This window comes from Mauremys mutica, chromosome 2, assembly GCF_020497125.1.
Source record: "Mauremys mutica isolate MM-2020 ecotype Southern chromosome 2, ASM2049712v1, whole genome shotgun sequence".
NCBI classification, from domain to species: Eukaryota; Metazoa; Chordata; order Testudines; family Geoemydidae; genus Mauremys; species Mauremys mutica.
Window position 1 is genome coordinate 275,842,265 of NC_059073.1, and position 14,841 is coordinate 275,857,105.

The following is a 14,841-nucleotide window of genomic DNA, read 5'->3' on the forward strand; positions in this document are numbered from 1 at the left end:
TCCTTGTTGTAATAAGAAGCTGTCTCTGTTGCTGCCTAGACTAGAAGGCTCCAAGGGGTAATTTTGGCGAAAGAGCTAACTTTTCATGATTCTTTCAGGCAAATATATTAAGAGCCTGATTTAAAAAAAAAGTTTGTGTGCATATTTCAAGTACTCGTACATTGCAGGTAGCTCATTATATGCTAACTGGCCATTTGCATGTCTAAATACCCAGTTTTGCTCATGCCCTAATGGAAATAACATATGCAATGGTGCATACCTATGCCCCTTCTTATATTTAAATGAGGTACTTAAAGAACAAACTTTTTATATATGAAATGTCAGCATTGCTACTAATAGAAAAGCTGGAGGTGATCACACCTGGATACGTTGGTGGCTAAATTTGCCTCCTCTCCCTCATACATTTTTTATTACTCCTTTGTGACCCAAGCTATTAATCAATTTTCAGGGCCTTGCAGGTTGTTTTGATTATGAGGAGAAATTGATGCAGTTAAGCATCTCCTTTATGAAACCTGTTTATTTACAAAGAACGTGCAGAGTCCTGGTGTCCTGAACACAGTAGCAATCAAATATCAAGAGATAGTTCTAAGCCTCTTTCAGCCAGCATTTTACCCAAAAGCGCTTAGTTTTGTTCCTCAGAGTCATGCTACCAGAGCTGCTCTGACTGGGAATTCTTTGCTCCTTCTCCATGTCCTTTTGAGTGTCTTAGAACCTCTCAAACCTGTGCAAAAACTCTGGATTCAAAGTTTCTTTTTAATGATTTCTGTGTAACTCAGCTGGGACTCCACATCTGGTGAAGTATTGATAAAGTAGGACCTCTGCTATTGGCACAGTCTCTTGGTTCCCCCCTTGGTTACTGGGTAAGCTTCAGGCCATTTTGTGAAATGATGATTGTCAGACTCTGTCTGAGGCAGAAGTCCAAGCTCATCAGCAGCAATATGCTCCATTGGTGCCCCCCATGAGATACTGCTGCCTAGGGCTGGCCCTGCTTTAGCATCACATTTCCTGTACCAGTTTTCTATATCCTGCCTGCATGTCTTCCAACAGAAATTTTGTCTTAGCATAGCTAAGGTTTTTGCAACCCCAAAATGTCTAGTATGTTTAAAATCATGACATAACGTCAGAACTCCCCCCCCCCCCCCCAGGTATTTGGTACAACCAGCCCATCCCTGTACCTATCACCTGCTGGCTTTCCCCTTTTCCTATACAATATTTTCCATCTTTAAACTCCAGGCTCTCCGACTGCAGCCAGAAAGCCTTTACTGGAGTATTCTGAAGTGATGCTACTTTCCATGGTGGCTGAATTTGCCATATAATTTTCCTATCTCTCACTGTGCTGATTACCATGCTTGTGCCCAGGCCTCTCTGTTACTGTGATATTGTCACACCACACTTTTTCCCCCGCCACCAGATCTAGATAACGCAGCCTTTTTTTTTTCCCCCCTGAAGGTAGGTTCTTCAACACCAGAGCCGCCCAGAGGATTCAGGGAGCCTGGGGTAAAACAGGGGAGCGGACATAAAAAATAAAAAAGCGCCACCCACTGCGGCGCTAGTACTCACCAGGCAGTGCTCCAAGTCTGCGGCGGCGTGTCTTTCACTTGCTCTGAGTCTTGGGCGGCGGTGGGTCCTTCACACTCTCTCTGCCTTCGGCAGCACTGAAGGACCCACCGCCAAAGACCCGGAGTGAGTGAAGGGCCTGCCGCCAAAGGCCCGGACCGCCACCAGGTGAGTAGCCAGGGAAGGGATTCTTGGCCAGGGCTCGCGAGGCCCCTGTGGGGCCTAGGGCAATTTGTCCCACTTGCCCCCCCTTCCCCCTCCCCGGGGCGGCCCTGTTCAACACATCAGAGTTGGACCACTTACGCTGGCTGCTAGAAATTCCCAGCCATTCATTTGAGCTATGATGTTGAACTGAGCCAAATAAGCTTCCTAGGAAGTCTTTCCTCAACAATAGTGGAGTGCAGCTTGATCTGCCCCCTCTGGCCCACTAAGGGTTACTGGTGGGGTTAAAAAAATTGTAAATGTCTAGACTTACCAAATTCTCTGACTGGCCCAATTCCACATCTAGGCAGCTGACCTCCCTCTGTGCTCTGACCCTTTTATTTCCTCCTTAAGATGATTTTTCAGCTGCTTAAGTCCTGACTGCCGCTCATCTTTGTTAGCAAGTTCCAAGTCAACCAAGCTTTCCTGGTCTCCTCCATGGAAAAATTTCTGATTAATGACATTCAGGTTGCTGGTCACCGCATTGATCCATCTTGCCATTCCAGACTGAGGGTGTTATATCTTCATCTGTAAATCATTCCCCAAAATCTTCCTGGGAAACTTTCAAGTGCTGCTTTAAACCCATTTGTGAAGCCAGTGTTTGTTTTAGGTCTTGTTTTAATTCATTTGGGGCATTTTTGATTTCTACGAGCACCCCGATTATTCCATTTTGGTTCAACAGGAATACCAGCTCACAACTTCCCTCCTTGAAAACCAGATCCCACTCCTTACAGCAGTATTATTCCTTTTTAATCCAAGCAGGTAGCCAATTTGGGTGGCCTTGCAGGTTGTTTTGGTTAGGAGGAGATACTGATGATGGAATCTGGTATTTCTTTGATGAAATCCAGTTTATTTACACAGAATGTTCAATGTCCTGGTTCCCTGAACACAATAGGAATTGAACAATATATGAGAGAGATTTTTATTCACAATTCCAAGCCTCCTTTAGCTAGCACTTTACCCAAAAGTGTTCTCTCAGCTTTCTTCCTAAATTTCACCCTACCAGGGCTTCTCTGACTGTAACTGGGGTTTCTTTGCTCCTTCTTTGTATCCTGCTTCTTTTCTTTCCTACACATGGCTCCACCAATCAATTCCCTAGACCCCGAGTTTTCTATATTAGTCTCTACGGAAACCCCTTGGGGCCGGTGGTTCAGCGTCTGCTCTAGCCTTGCCATTTGCTTGGGTCTTTTGAAAGTGGCTCCTATTGTTTCATCTATCTGGTCCTGTAAAGGAGGATGATTATTTCTTACATTTATCCTGAATGAATGTCAGTGACTACACCCATCGGCTTCACTGAGGTTTCACTCCCTGCCCCACCACTATAACAGTAAAATTCAACTCCTCCTGGAACATGACTTGAAAACAGGAGAGAGAACATTTCCAGTATGTAACAAGTTATCCCATCAGGAGTTTCATGTTGTGAATAATTTTGGAGGCATAACATTTTAATATTGTGCATATATACTGCATATGTAATTCCATGAAATAGTGAAATACAGGTCTGTCGCATCTTACGCGCATTTAATGTGCGCAAATTCAGCTTCACGTGGTTGGCAAAAAAAAAAATAATAATAATTTAAATACTGTTCCTGTAGTGCAGGCGATTCTGCCCACCATTACACTCAATGTAATTTTGACTATATGCGGTTTTCGCTTTACGCGCTGACGGCGGAACGTAACCCCAGCATAAGATGAGACAGACCTGTATTTTACTTACCTCAATTTCACTTTAACTTGTGAACATTGACCTATTTTAAGAAGATCTTTGATCATATTATTCCGGTAAGATACTGTTGTTAGATAGTCAGATGTATAGAATCAATTATCCTTCTGCTGAGAAAAAAAATCTTAGTTGTGCCTGTTTTGTAAATTGTAAATTTGCTAGGATCCCTGATCTCACAGTTGGTATGTATTACATTTGCTTTACAAGGTCTTACCCCTTTCTTACTGGTGGGGAGGGATAGCTCAGTGGTTTGAGCATTGGCCTGCTAAACCCAGGGTTGTGAGTTCAATCCTTGAGGGGGCCACTTAGGGATCTGGGGCAAAAATCAGTACTGGTCCTGCTAGTGAAGGCAGGGGGCTGGACTCAATGACCTTCCAAGGTCCCTTCGAGCTCTAGGAGATAGGTATATCTCCAATTATAAAAAAAATATTAAAAATAAAAAATACTTCTTAAGATATTAAAAAGCCTCATCTTGATGATCCCCTCCACCCTCTTATTAGAACTTTGAGGACCTCACATTTTGCCTTGCTTTAACCTTTCCATTCATTTGGCCTGTGTCTGACATCTTTTTGGATTAGGAGAGGAGAATCTCTGTGGAGCATAACACCACCTCTCCTCACTTTGTCATTTGAGGTGCCAAGGGCCAAATATGCAGTCTCAGTTGTCCTGGGAAACAAGACCACAAATTATATGTATTTAACATGTAGATTGTGGAATATGTCTATCCTTCCATCCCTCTCTACCTCCCTTATGCCCCCCCCCAAACTATAGTATCAGAGCACCTCACAATTTTTAGTGTAGGGTTAGGGAAATACTTTTAATCCTATTTTACAGATGGGCAACTAAGGTACAGAAAATCAAGTGACTTGCCTGTATCAGAGCAGGAAACTGAACCTGGATCTCCTGAGTCCCAAGCTACCACCCTAACCACTGTGCCATGCTTCCTTTGAAGCCTAGAGGCCAGCCAGATCAGGACCTTATTGTATTAGGTGCTGTACAAACAAAGAGAGCAAGAAACGCTGCCCCAAGTAATTTACAATCTAAAAGACCAGACATAACAGGTGGATGAAACAAACAAGCAGGTTAGGGTGGGGGAGCATGGCAGAGCTGAACAGTACCATGGGGGGGTCACAGCAATGGCTACATTGTTCTCTTTTTGGTGTATTTTCCTGTGTCAGGATTCAGCTGCATCTTATCAGAATAAATAAAATAAATAAATATTGGTCTCTTCCAAAACTACACAAATAATTTAGGAATCCAACTCTTGATTTGCAGAACCAGAGTGTGTGGCCTCCATCTATAGGCAATTGTACCTTGGTTTGGCAACCCTGGCTTTTGATTGTCTGACTCTGGTTCTGAAATTAATAAAAGTTAGAAAGAAACAAATATATTGCCATCTGACGGCTGCCTGTAAAAACGAGTTAGTGGTCTCCCAGTGCAGTTCCTAGTCTACATGGGGCGACATCACCAAAGCTACCATAGCAAGTGACACACATATAGGCAGTCTCAGGCCACGTACTGAATGAGTGTCCCAGGCATATTGGCAGGATTGTGTGGGGGCGCATGCTGTCCTCACCTCAGCTGGGGAGAAATATGATTTCCATCCCTAGTGCACTCAGTGTGGCATATCTTGTGAGCTCTAAAATTGATTTTAAAACAAACCGGTATGTAAGCGTCTTGACTCACTGCCGCAGCGCCTCCTGCTGCTGACTTCTGGGAATTAGCTTGTTCCAGCTCCGGAGCGCCCTCTGCAGGACGGTGATCTGCCTTACCTGTGGCCCCATGTCCCTCTCAGGACCCCGGTGCCCCATTTACCTGGGGTGATGTCCCCTGGCAGTAACCCCTCCCAGCCTCAGGGTCTCCCCCTCCCAGGGGAACCCCCACCCACTATCCCCACTTCGCCTCAGTGTTCGGCTACTGCCAGTCCCCATCTAGCCCCCTGCTCACTGTGGGGCAGACTGCATTGTAAGCCACTCATCATAGGCAAAGGGGGTTCGGACCTGCTGCCTCTGCCTACCCATTGGCTGCCCCCTGCAGCCCAGTACCTAATGGGCCTTACCCGGTCTTCAGCCTGGGGCTTTCCTAGGCCGGAGCTCCCCAGGCCTTTCCCCAGTGCTGCTCCACTCTAGGTTCCCTTCTTGGCACCTTCCAGCCAGGCCCTTCTCCCTCTACAGGCAGAGGGAGACTGCCTGGGCCTCTGGCTCACAGCCTTTTATAGGGGCCAGCTGGGCCTGATTGGAGCATGGCTCCAGCTGAGCCTACTTTGCCCCAATCAGCCCAGGCTTCTTGCCCCAACCACACCCCTCTCCTGGGCTGTTTCAAGCCCCGCAGGGCAGGAGTGGGTAATCACTCCGCTACAGGTATCTCTACAGATTTTTCTCTTGTGGACTGTGGAGAAACATGCAGAACACATTGCTTTCAAGTCATCTTGATTCATGAGTTTATTTTCCTTGCATGGAACTGAACTTATCTTCAAAAAGGGGAGCAGCCAAAAAGAGAGACAGTGATCTGATGTATAAAAATGCAAATTTAATTTGATAAATGAAAGAAGGCAAGGGAGAGGTGGGTACATAACTGCATCCCCTCAAGGTTTAATAACATGTCAAGCTATGTGAAATAAATGCATCATTAGTAATTGCACAGCCATTCAATAAAGCAGTGCATGGTTACCATGCTTGTCCTTGAATTATGGCTTAAATTGGATAGAGGAGTAGTAGTTGTACCCTCCCAATCTCTGCCCGCTGACCAAGTGCCATGCTCTCCATACCAAAATGAAATGCCACTCATACCATATTGTGCAGATCTTCATAATGTGATTTTTCCCTCATTTGTGTGTGTCAATCGGCAGTGTCAACAATCTTGACATTTAAATTGTCATAATTAGGCTTGATTTTTAACACCACATTGAAATGACTAGGAACAGTTCTTTCCTCTCTTAGGATGTGTCTACACTTAAACTGTTACAGTGGCACAGCTACAGCGCTACATCTGCACTGTTGTAGCAGTATAGACAATCCCTCACATTGGTATAGGTAATCCACCAGCTGAAGAAGTGGTAGTTAAGTTGACAGAAGAATTCTGTTGATCTGGTGCTGTCTACGATGGGGGTTAGGTCGGCTTACTTGTGTCTCTCAGGGAGTGGATTTTTCACACCCCTGAGAGATGTAGCTATGTTGATGTAAGTTTCCCAGTCCTTTGAGTTATTGTTTCAAGCTACCTGCAAAGGTTGTTTATAACTCAACACATATTTTGAAGGCTGTCTTTGCAACCCTACAGACTTTTTGCAACAGCTTTCTGTCTTCAAAGTTCTGATTTGTTGAGCCATATGATTCAGCCATGACTTGGCTCAGTTTGACCCTTGTCTTATGTGAAACATTAAAGATCATCAGACATTTTCCATCAAAACATTTTTAATGAAAAGTTGGTTTTTTGACTTAATTTACATTTTTATGGAAAATATCCATTTGTATGGATATTTTTTGTTTTAATTGAAAAACTGCAAATCCAATCTCAAAACATGCCTTGATTTAAATTTTTGGTTTTTCAATGAAAACACCAGAAGTTTACATTTAAACATTTTCATGTAATCAAAACTTTTTGTGGGGTGGGGGAAAATCATTTTGTGATTAACACCATCAGATATGCTATTCTACATTTGAAATGTAGACGTTAAAAATAAACCATTGTTAAGTGAATTAAACTTCACAAAATCTAACAAGTAAAATATGTCTGATTCTGCAATGGTTTGGATTTTACATTTTTGATTTTTAAAGAATTTTCATCTTGGTGCTAAATTTTTCTTTGTCTTTAAAATTGTCAGGTTTTATTAAAATCCTGAAAAATACATTTACCATTTTTTTTCTGTGCTGCTACTTTATTTCCATTCTTCAAATACCCAAACTGTGGCTGCTGCAATGTATTTTAAAATATTGCCTATTACTTGGACGATCAACTGCTTGTTGTTGCTTCTAATGAACAGAAGTTGGATTTAACCTATGACCATATGTGTTGTATACACTGAAACCCATTCATTCTTAAAATTTGTCCATAAGTCCCTACTAAAGAAGTGCAATATTTCTAGTTGAAGCTCATATGTGGTCACTTCCCTAGTCATTAAAATAAGGTCTAGGATTGCCACCTTCCACAAAAAAAAGGGTTTGGATGGACTAGTCATTTTGAATATGCACTTAAAACAATTACCATTCTCTTGTAAGAATACCTGAAACATGAGAATTTTTAAGTGATTAACCAAAGTTGTTTTATTAAAAGTTAATGACCAAGGAGATACTTTAAAATTTTCTAATTTTTTTTAAAGTTGCCACTCTGGATGATAGTGTTACACTGCAATGATTCTTTCATTTACAGCTTTATTTTTATCTTTATTTGGAAACCAATACTGCAACCCTTATGCAAGTAATTCACATAGAGTGAAAGTCATCTTTATGCAGAGAGCACTCACCAGTTCTAGTCACCACTTATGAGAGACTGACATGACACATAGTCCTGGTGTGGGCTTTCTGCATATGGTGAATTTCACCCACAAGTAGCCCCAAAGATATCAAATGAATACACTTTTCATCTAAGGGTTGCAGGACTCGGCCCTTAATTTGTAATGGATGAAAAAGATGGTTTTACTCACCTGTGAGAACTGTCTTGAGATTGAAGCATACAGCAGAACCATGTTAAAAGATTGTTAAATTGAGCTGTGTTAATCCATGTGCATGTAGTTTGTAAAATTTCTAGTTAGTGCATAGAAAATGATACTCTGTCCTCATTGGTCAGCATAGCTTTCATAGCAGAGTCAGTAGTGAAATCTCATATAACGAAGATTTCATTACGTTTATGCAATGCATTCCATTTAAAGTTTCTTGGTCTACTGGAAGTATTATACAATAATAAACTATTAAAATGAAACTGCACTAGCCAAATGAACAAAGAATATCTTATTTTGCATTATTATTTATTATTTTATTTGTATTGCAGTAGCATATAACATATAACAAAGAGACAGTCCCTGCATCAAAGAGCTTACAATCTCTTTGCTCTTTTATTGCATACATAATTTGCAAAATTCAGGAATTTGTAATTGGTCTTCTAGTCATTATATAGCTTCAGCAGCTCTCCTACTAGGCTACTGCCTTCTGAGTGTCATTGACTGTATCTTCTATAAGCAGGAGTGCCACATTGCCAACTTGAAAGAAGCACAAGGGCCTGTGATGGGGGGGGGGTTTACCCCATACAGGTTGCAAAAGGGTTAAGATGGCCCTGAGAGGCCAATTAACCAGCCTTGGTGCACCTGGAAGGTAAGCCAGGACTAATTAGAAGTAAAATGCACCAGGAGGAGGGCAGGGTTTGTCTCCATAGAAAGCTGGATGAGCCTAGTTGTGGGGAGGAGACCCCGAGAAGAGAAGGTAAGAAGTGCCCTTTCACTGGGAAGCAGCCTGAAAAGAAGGCTGTGAGGGAGAAAGGGGGGGAAAAAAGGATCAGACAGGCTTCTCCAGGGAAAGCTGGAAGTCTTGCTGAGATGGGGCGCTGATGACCTGAAGCCTGCCTGGAACCCTGAGTAACAGGAGGAGCATGCCAGCCCCTGGACCAGGGGATTGATTGAACCAGGGAGGAGGAGGAAGATAAGCAACAGCCGTGCTGAAGGTTTACTTAATATACTTAGGTCACTCCTGCAGCTGGCGTAGACCAAAAGGACAGTAGGGGAAATTGAGGCACAGCTGCTTCAATGACACATCTAGCTACAAGGGGGGGCATGTTGTGATGACAACTTTGTCACAGGTGGGGGCTCGTCTGGGATCCACTGAGAACCACTCTGAAAAAGGAGAAATAACGGAAAAGCTGCAGAATAGAGGACATAGTCAGCATGTTGGCAGCACAGCAGGATCAGACCCAGGCTGCCTCTAGCAAAAGCAGCAGGCAACCCAGCAGCTGCAGCAGGAGCATTTCCTGCAATGCCTGGGGAAAATTGACCTGAGGGAGTTGAGTGCCTCCTGGTGAAGGAGACCTCAGCATGCCAGTTTCAGGGTTGGTGAAGCTGGGGTCAGACAATAACCTGGAGGCATTTTATATATATTTGAATGGATGGCTAGGGCAGCAGATGGGTGTCCCAGGTAGCCCTATTTCTGTCAGGGGAGGCCCAAGCAGAATATATGCCCTAGTCACATTCCCTAGCTAGAGAAGTCATTTTAGATCAGTTGGAGCTGACACCTGAAGCCTATCAACACCACTGTAGAATGGAACCGTTCCCGCACAGAACACAGCCCAGAGTGATGACTCAGTGGCTCTGAGACCTGTCATTGTGCAGGCTAGTCACAAAGACATACTCTGTAGGGGGGAATTATGGACCAAATTTTCATAGAACAATTTCTGCAGGTTCTGTAAGTTGGAGCCCAAAGCTGAGTCTGGCCATTTTGGACATTTTCTGCCAGCACTGTAATGGAAAGAAAAGAAAAGAGGCCTATTTGGAGACAGATAGAATCATAGAATATCAGTGTTGGAAGGGACCTCAGGAGGTCCTCTAATCCAACCCCCTGCTCGAAGCAGGACTAATCCCCAACTAAATCATCCCAGCCAGGGCTTTGTCAAGCCTGCTCTTAAAAACATCTAAGGATGGAGATTCCACTACGTCCCTAGGTAACCCATTCCAGTGCTTCCTCCTAGTGAAAAAGTTTTTCCTAATATCCAACGTAAACCTCCCGCACTGCAACTTGAGACCATTACTCCTTGTTCTGTCATCTGTCACCACTGAGAACAGCCTAGTTCCTTCCTCTTTGGAACCCCCTTTCAGATAGTTGAAAGCAGCTATCAAATCCCCCCTCATTCTTCTCTTCTGCAGACTAAATAATCCCAGTTCCCTCAGCCTCTCCACATAAGTCATATGCTCCAGCCCCCTAATCATTTTTGTTCCCCTCCACTGGACTCTTTCCACATCCTTCTTGTAGTGTGGGACCCAAAACTGGACACAGTACTCCAGATGAGGCCTCACCAATACCGAATAGATGGGAATGATCACATCCCTGGATCTGCTGGCAATGCTCCTACATATACAGCCCAAAATGCTGTTAGCCTTCTTGGCAATGTACCAATAGTACCAAAGAAGCTGAGTGCTGGTCTGGAGTTAAAACATCACCCCAAGAAGGCAGGAAGAGGTAAGATCCCAGTCTCCAGAGGCTGAGGAATCCCCACTGGGAAGAAGAATCCTGGGCAGCCCTAAATTTTGGGGCTCAGATGAGCCATCGACCTCCAGCCCAGTTGCTCCCTCCAGGGGAAGCATCATGGAAAGTAGCCAGGGAAGCCTCATTTTGTGTTTCAGCTGTGGGCGATTGTGGTTTGAGAGGCTCCTTAAGTCAGGGTTGATCACCACCCTTCATGGGATCCATCTAACTGAGGCAACGGGTACTGAAGGGCCTGGGGGACTCAGGCTGCAGGCAAACTCTTACCAGGGGAAATAGACTTCCGTCTGGTATTATAGACTGACACCTCCCATTCCACATATCTTGTGTACACAGAGCCACTCGAGTCTGCCCACCAGATGTGGTGGAGTTAGAGGTACAAGGCCAGCGTGGCTAAGTAAGAGTCAGAGGGTGAGGAGTTTTCTATGGCCTGTGATCCAGGGCAGAGACTGGCCAGGTTTCCTGGCCTTGATGGGGTAGGGGATGGTACCTGAGCAGTAAGAGAGAAACCTACTCGGGTACTGCAGCTACAGTCAGGGATGCTTAGCCCTTATGGGAACATATAAGAGGATTGGAGGGACTTGTTAGATCACTTGGAAACTCGGAGACATCTTCACAGCCTGGAGGAACAACTGGAGGAAGCTAAGCAGGACTTGACAGAAGTATATGCTTCCTGACAGAAAATTATAATGCAGGCAGCAAAGTTAGAGCAGAAGCTGATCTAGACAAAGGTGGAATTGGAGATTAAAAAGCAACACTAGTGTTTGGGCAGGAACTGGCTACACTTCAGGAGGCAAGAAATTCTGGGAAACAAGGGCCCGAAGTATTGTGCTCTGGAGTTGTAGTTTCTGAAGGCCTCACCCCCAGATTATGAATGAAGTCATACATTGGCCACAATGTAAAATTCTGTGATCTGGATTTGGTCCATCCCTCTTCTACTTTTATTCATGAAGAAATACAAGTAAATGCCTGATGGCCCAACACCGTGTTTTAAAGTCCCAGTCAGTGAGTCTTAGCGAATATCTCTTATGTATGGTAAGCACTGGAGATACAGTCACAATTGCCTGTTGTGGTGGTGATGACGGTACTAGATTGCATTGTCTGTTTGATTTAGTGTATTTGACTTCTATGTTTTCAAACAGTGACCTTAAAGAAATATTATACCCCAGAGTAACTTTGAAATTGTTTGTTTAAATTAACTTTCATTTGGATTTATGCTTAATGAAATCTTCAGAGATTCAGACGGCTCCTCTGTAATGAAATTCTGTATCTTTGAACCAATGAACAGTGTAGCCAAACTGTAAGGATTCCTCTCTAAATGAGTGGGCTTCTATAATGTTACACTTGGGTGGCACAAGCAGAGTGCTAGATGATTAGTTTATGGTCTAGATCATTGTATTTTTATTACACTCATAAAAACTGTGTTTCTCCTCATTTTCGTAATGGCTTCAATGAGCTTCTATACCTTCTAAAGGCACATTAAATTGTTATGTGATGAAAGTACTGATTTACTGAGGATCGTTTTAAAGCCTGTATACCTTAAAGTAAGAATTCTTATCTTAGTCTGATTTTGAACTAAAGAAGTCTGAAGGTATGTGGGCCTGGGTGAAAATGGCATTATCTTCCCCAATATACATAAGGTGTCCAGTTATAGGATAAAACCAATAAAAATCCACCAAAGAAAGAGAATAATTTTAATAAATTCTATACCAATTTAACCCAAGTTTACCATTTTTGCAGTGCTGAGAATTGGTGGCAGAAGGGGTTGGTGGATTCTTAAGATCTTGTTAGGAACCTTGGTTCATTCAGAGATGACCAGTCTTTTTTTGGGTGGGGCAGGCAGGAGGTGCGGGGGGAGAAGAGGGAAAAATGGATTTACTCCAAGAAAAAAATTAGCCATAATTTGCCTGTCTGGGCCCCCCGCACACACACACCAAAATCACAAAAAAGCCCCAAACTTTAGAAACCCATAATATATTTCACTAAGTTTTGGTATAAAAAGATGCTTTAAGGATGTTAACTATTGTATTGCATAAGGAAACAAACAAATTTATTTTTAAGGAAAATATTTTTGTACATGTGCAAGATAGATTTAAAAGAGGAGACTTAATACTATTAAATGGAAAATCTTTTTATTTGACTTTATAATATGCATTTAAAAATGTAATTGAATGTATCATTTTTGTGCAGTTTAGATAAAGGCCCTTTGTATTTACAAATTTACATGTCAATATAGTTGCTTATAAATATTACTGTGAAATAAACTTAACCCTTCACAAAAAGAGCAGTTTTCTTTTCACTCGGTAATTTAATATGCTAATAAAAAGACAATGAAAGTTGTATGCAAGTATAACATCAATGTACACCATAATAATAATGTTTTTTCATGATTATGCTGCTCAATATTAATTCATAGCAGTGTTTTTGTTCACTCATGAGCTGTATTTCGAACGCAGATATGCCAGACGATCTTTGCTTATTTTTTTGTTTGTGTGAAAACATCCACAAACCCTTTAGTTGAAGAGCCTTGGATTCCTATTTTCCACTCTGTGGCTATTTTAAATTATTAAACAGTCATGCTGTTAGCTGGTTTGTTGTTCTCTTGTACTCCTGCTGTCTTGTTTGGGGAGTGGATAGCCTGGAGGATGGGTTACACTGTTTCATTTTATATCCTACATAAAATTTAAATTAAAAATGTACATGTCTGCACATATATTTTAACACAATGTTTTTGAAAGGAACATTTATCCACCTGAAATAGTTCTCAAGGAAAGTTTTTTGTTGCCCCCAAGATTGGTTTGATGCAACTTTTATGACTATTTCATTAAGGTACTTGTTCCAGCAGCTTTTTGTACATAACAAACAGCAAAAAGAAACAAATCTGAGCATACAAACAGATTTCAGTTTGTATTACCCTAGCAAGTCAATATATTGTTAATTACATGTGTCCATGCTGTGTTAGTGTAAAACATCAGACACTAAACAGTTGTGGGTTTTTTTAAAGCATTTCCTTTATGGATCTGAAAGTGTGAAAGAAAAACAGCTGAAAACAGTCCTAGAGATGGGAAGCTTTGTGGGGTTTTCTTTTTTGTTGTTGTTTGTTGTTTAAACGCATGGATTGAATTCATTGGAAATTCTTTAATATTTCAGGGAAGGATGCAAAATATGGTGCCAGTTTATTCAGGGATTTGAAAGCAGCTGCAGAGTAAAAGTGTCTAATGAAAATGAAATAAATTTCCTGTGAATGGAATAAATTTTGATTGTGTGTCTGAGTGCAATAATTATACATGTCACGCAATAATTAGGCAGTCACAGTGTGGCCACGGTGTCTGTCTTTGTCTGCAGATGGTCTGGGAGAACGGCTGTGTGGTTATTGTCATGCTGACACCCCTTACTGAAAATGGAGTCAAGCAGTGCTACCACTATTGGCCAGATGAAGGGTCAAACCTCTACCACATCTATGAGGTACTTAAACAAAATATCTGGTTGTAAACTTGACAGTAAGTGTGTGGATTGATTTCATACAGAGCAAAATATTGTTTAATCGGATCTGACCTGTAAATTGAGTTGAGGTTTCCCATATTATGCTAGTGTAGTGGTACTTCTGAGTTGTTTTATGTTCACAGAAAAAACTATGCATATCTTGATGACAGTGTAGTTTTACATAGAAGAAAATGTAGTAAATGATGGGTCAAATATATTGGTAGGATAAAGGATGGAGAATCTCCTACTCATTGATTTGTGATTAGTATATGAAAGTATGTAATAACTGACTATTTATATTTTTAAGGAAAATAGTATGTTTATAAATAATGAATTGTGCCTTAGGAGAGCTATATATGGGTTTATAGAGAGAGCCTGTGTGTGTATATATAATTATATATATAAATTCTTCTGTAATTAAAGCTATTTACTTTTTAGCTTCAGCCTCAGTTATGTGAAAAAATATTTACATTCTTTCTGCTTGATATATTTGGCCCAGTATATCAATCATATCACATTGTTGCTATATACCATGACTTTTGGGTGTCCATTCTTTTTCCTAGTCTTCTGGTTTAGTGAATGAAGACAATAATACTATAATGGGCACAGTGTAAAGAATAAATGATTCTGAGGAATAATAGTTAGTTAAACCCCAGAGTTATGCATTTTTCCCCAAAAATATTATGTTGTAAAAATGAT

General features: G+C 41.8%; 1 protein-coding gene across 2 annotated transcripts in view; it reads left to right on the forward strand.

Annotated features, from left to right (window-relative positions):
- The window catches only part of PTPRN2 (protein tyrosine phosphatase receptor type N2), a 954,782-nt gene that overhangs the window by 909,886 nt on the left and 30,055 nt on the right, over positions 1-14,841 (forward strand). For both annotated transcript variants that reach the window (XM_045004717.1, XM_045004718.1), the window contains one exon: positions 14,005-14,124. In XM_045004717.1, the coding sequence (XP_044860652.1) occupies positions 14,005-14,124 (120 nt within the window). The remainder of the gene's footprint in view (positions 1-14,004; positions 14,125-14,841) is intronic.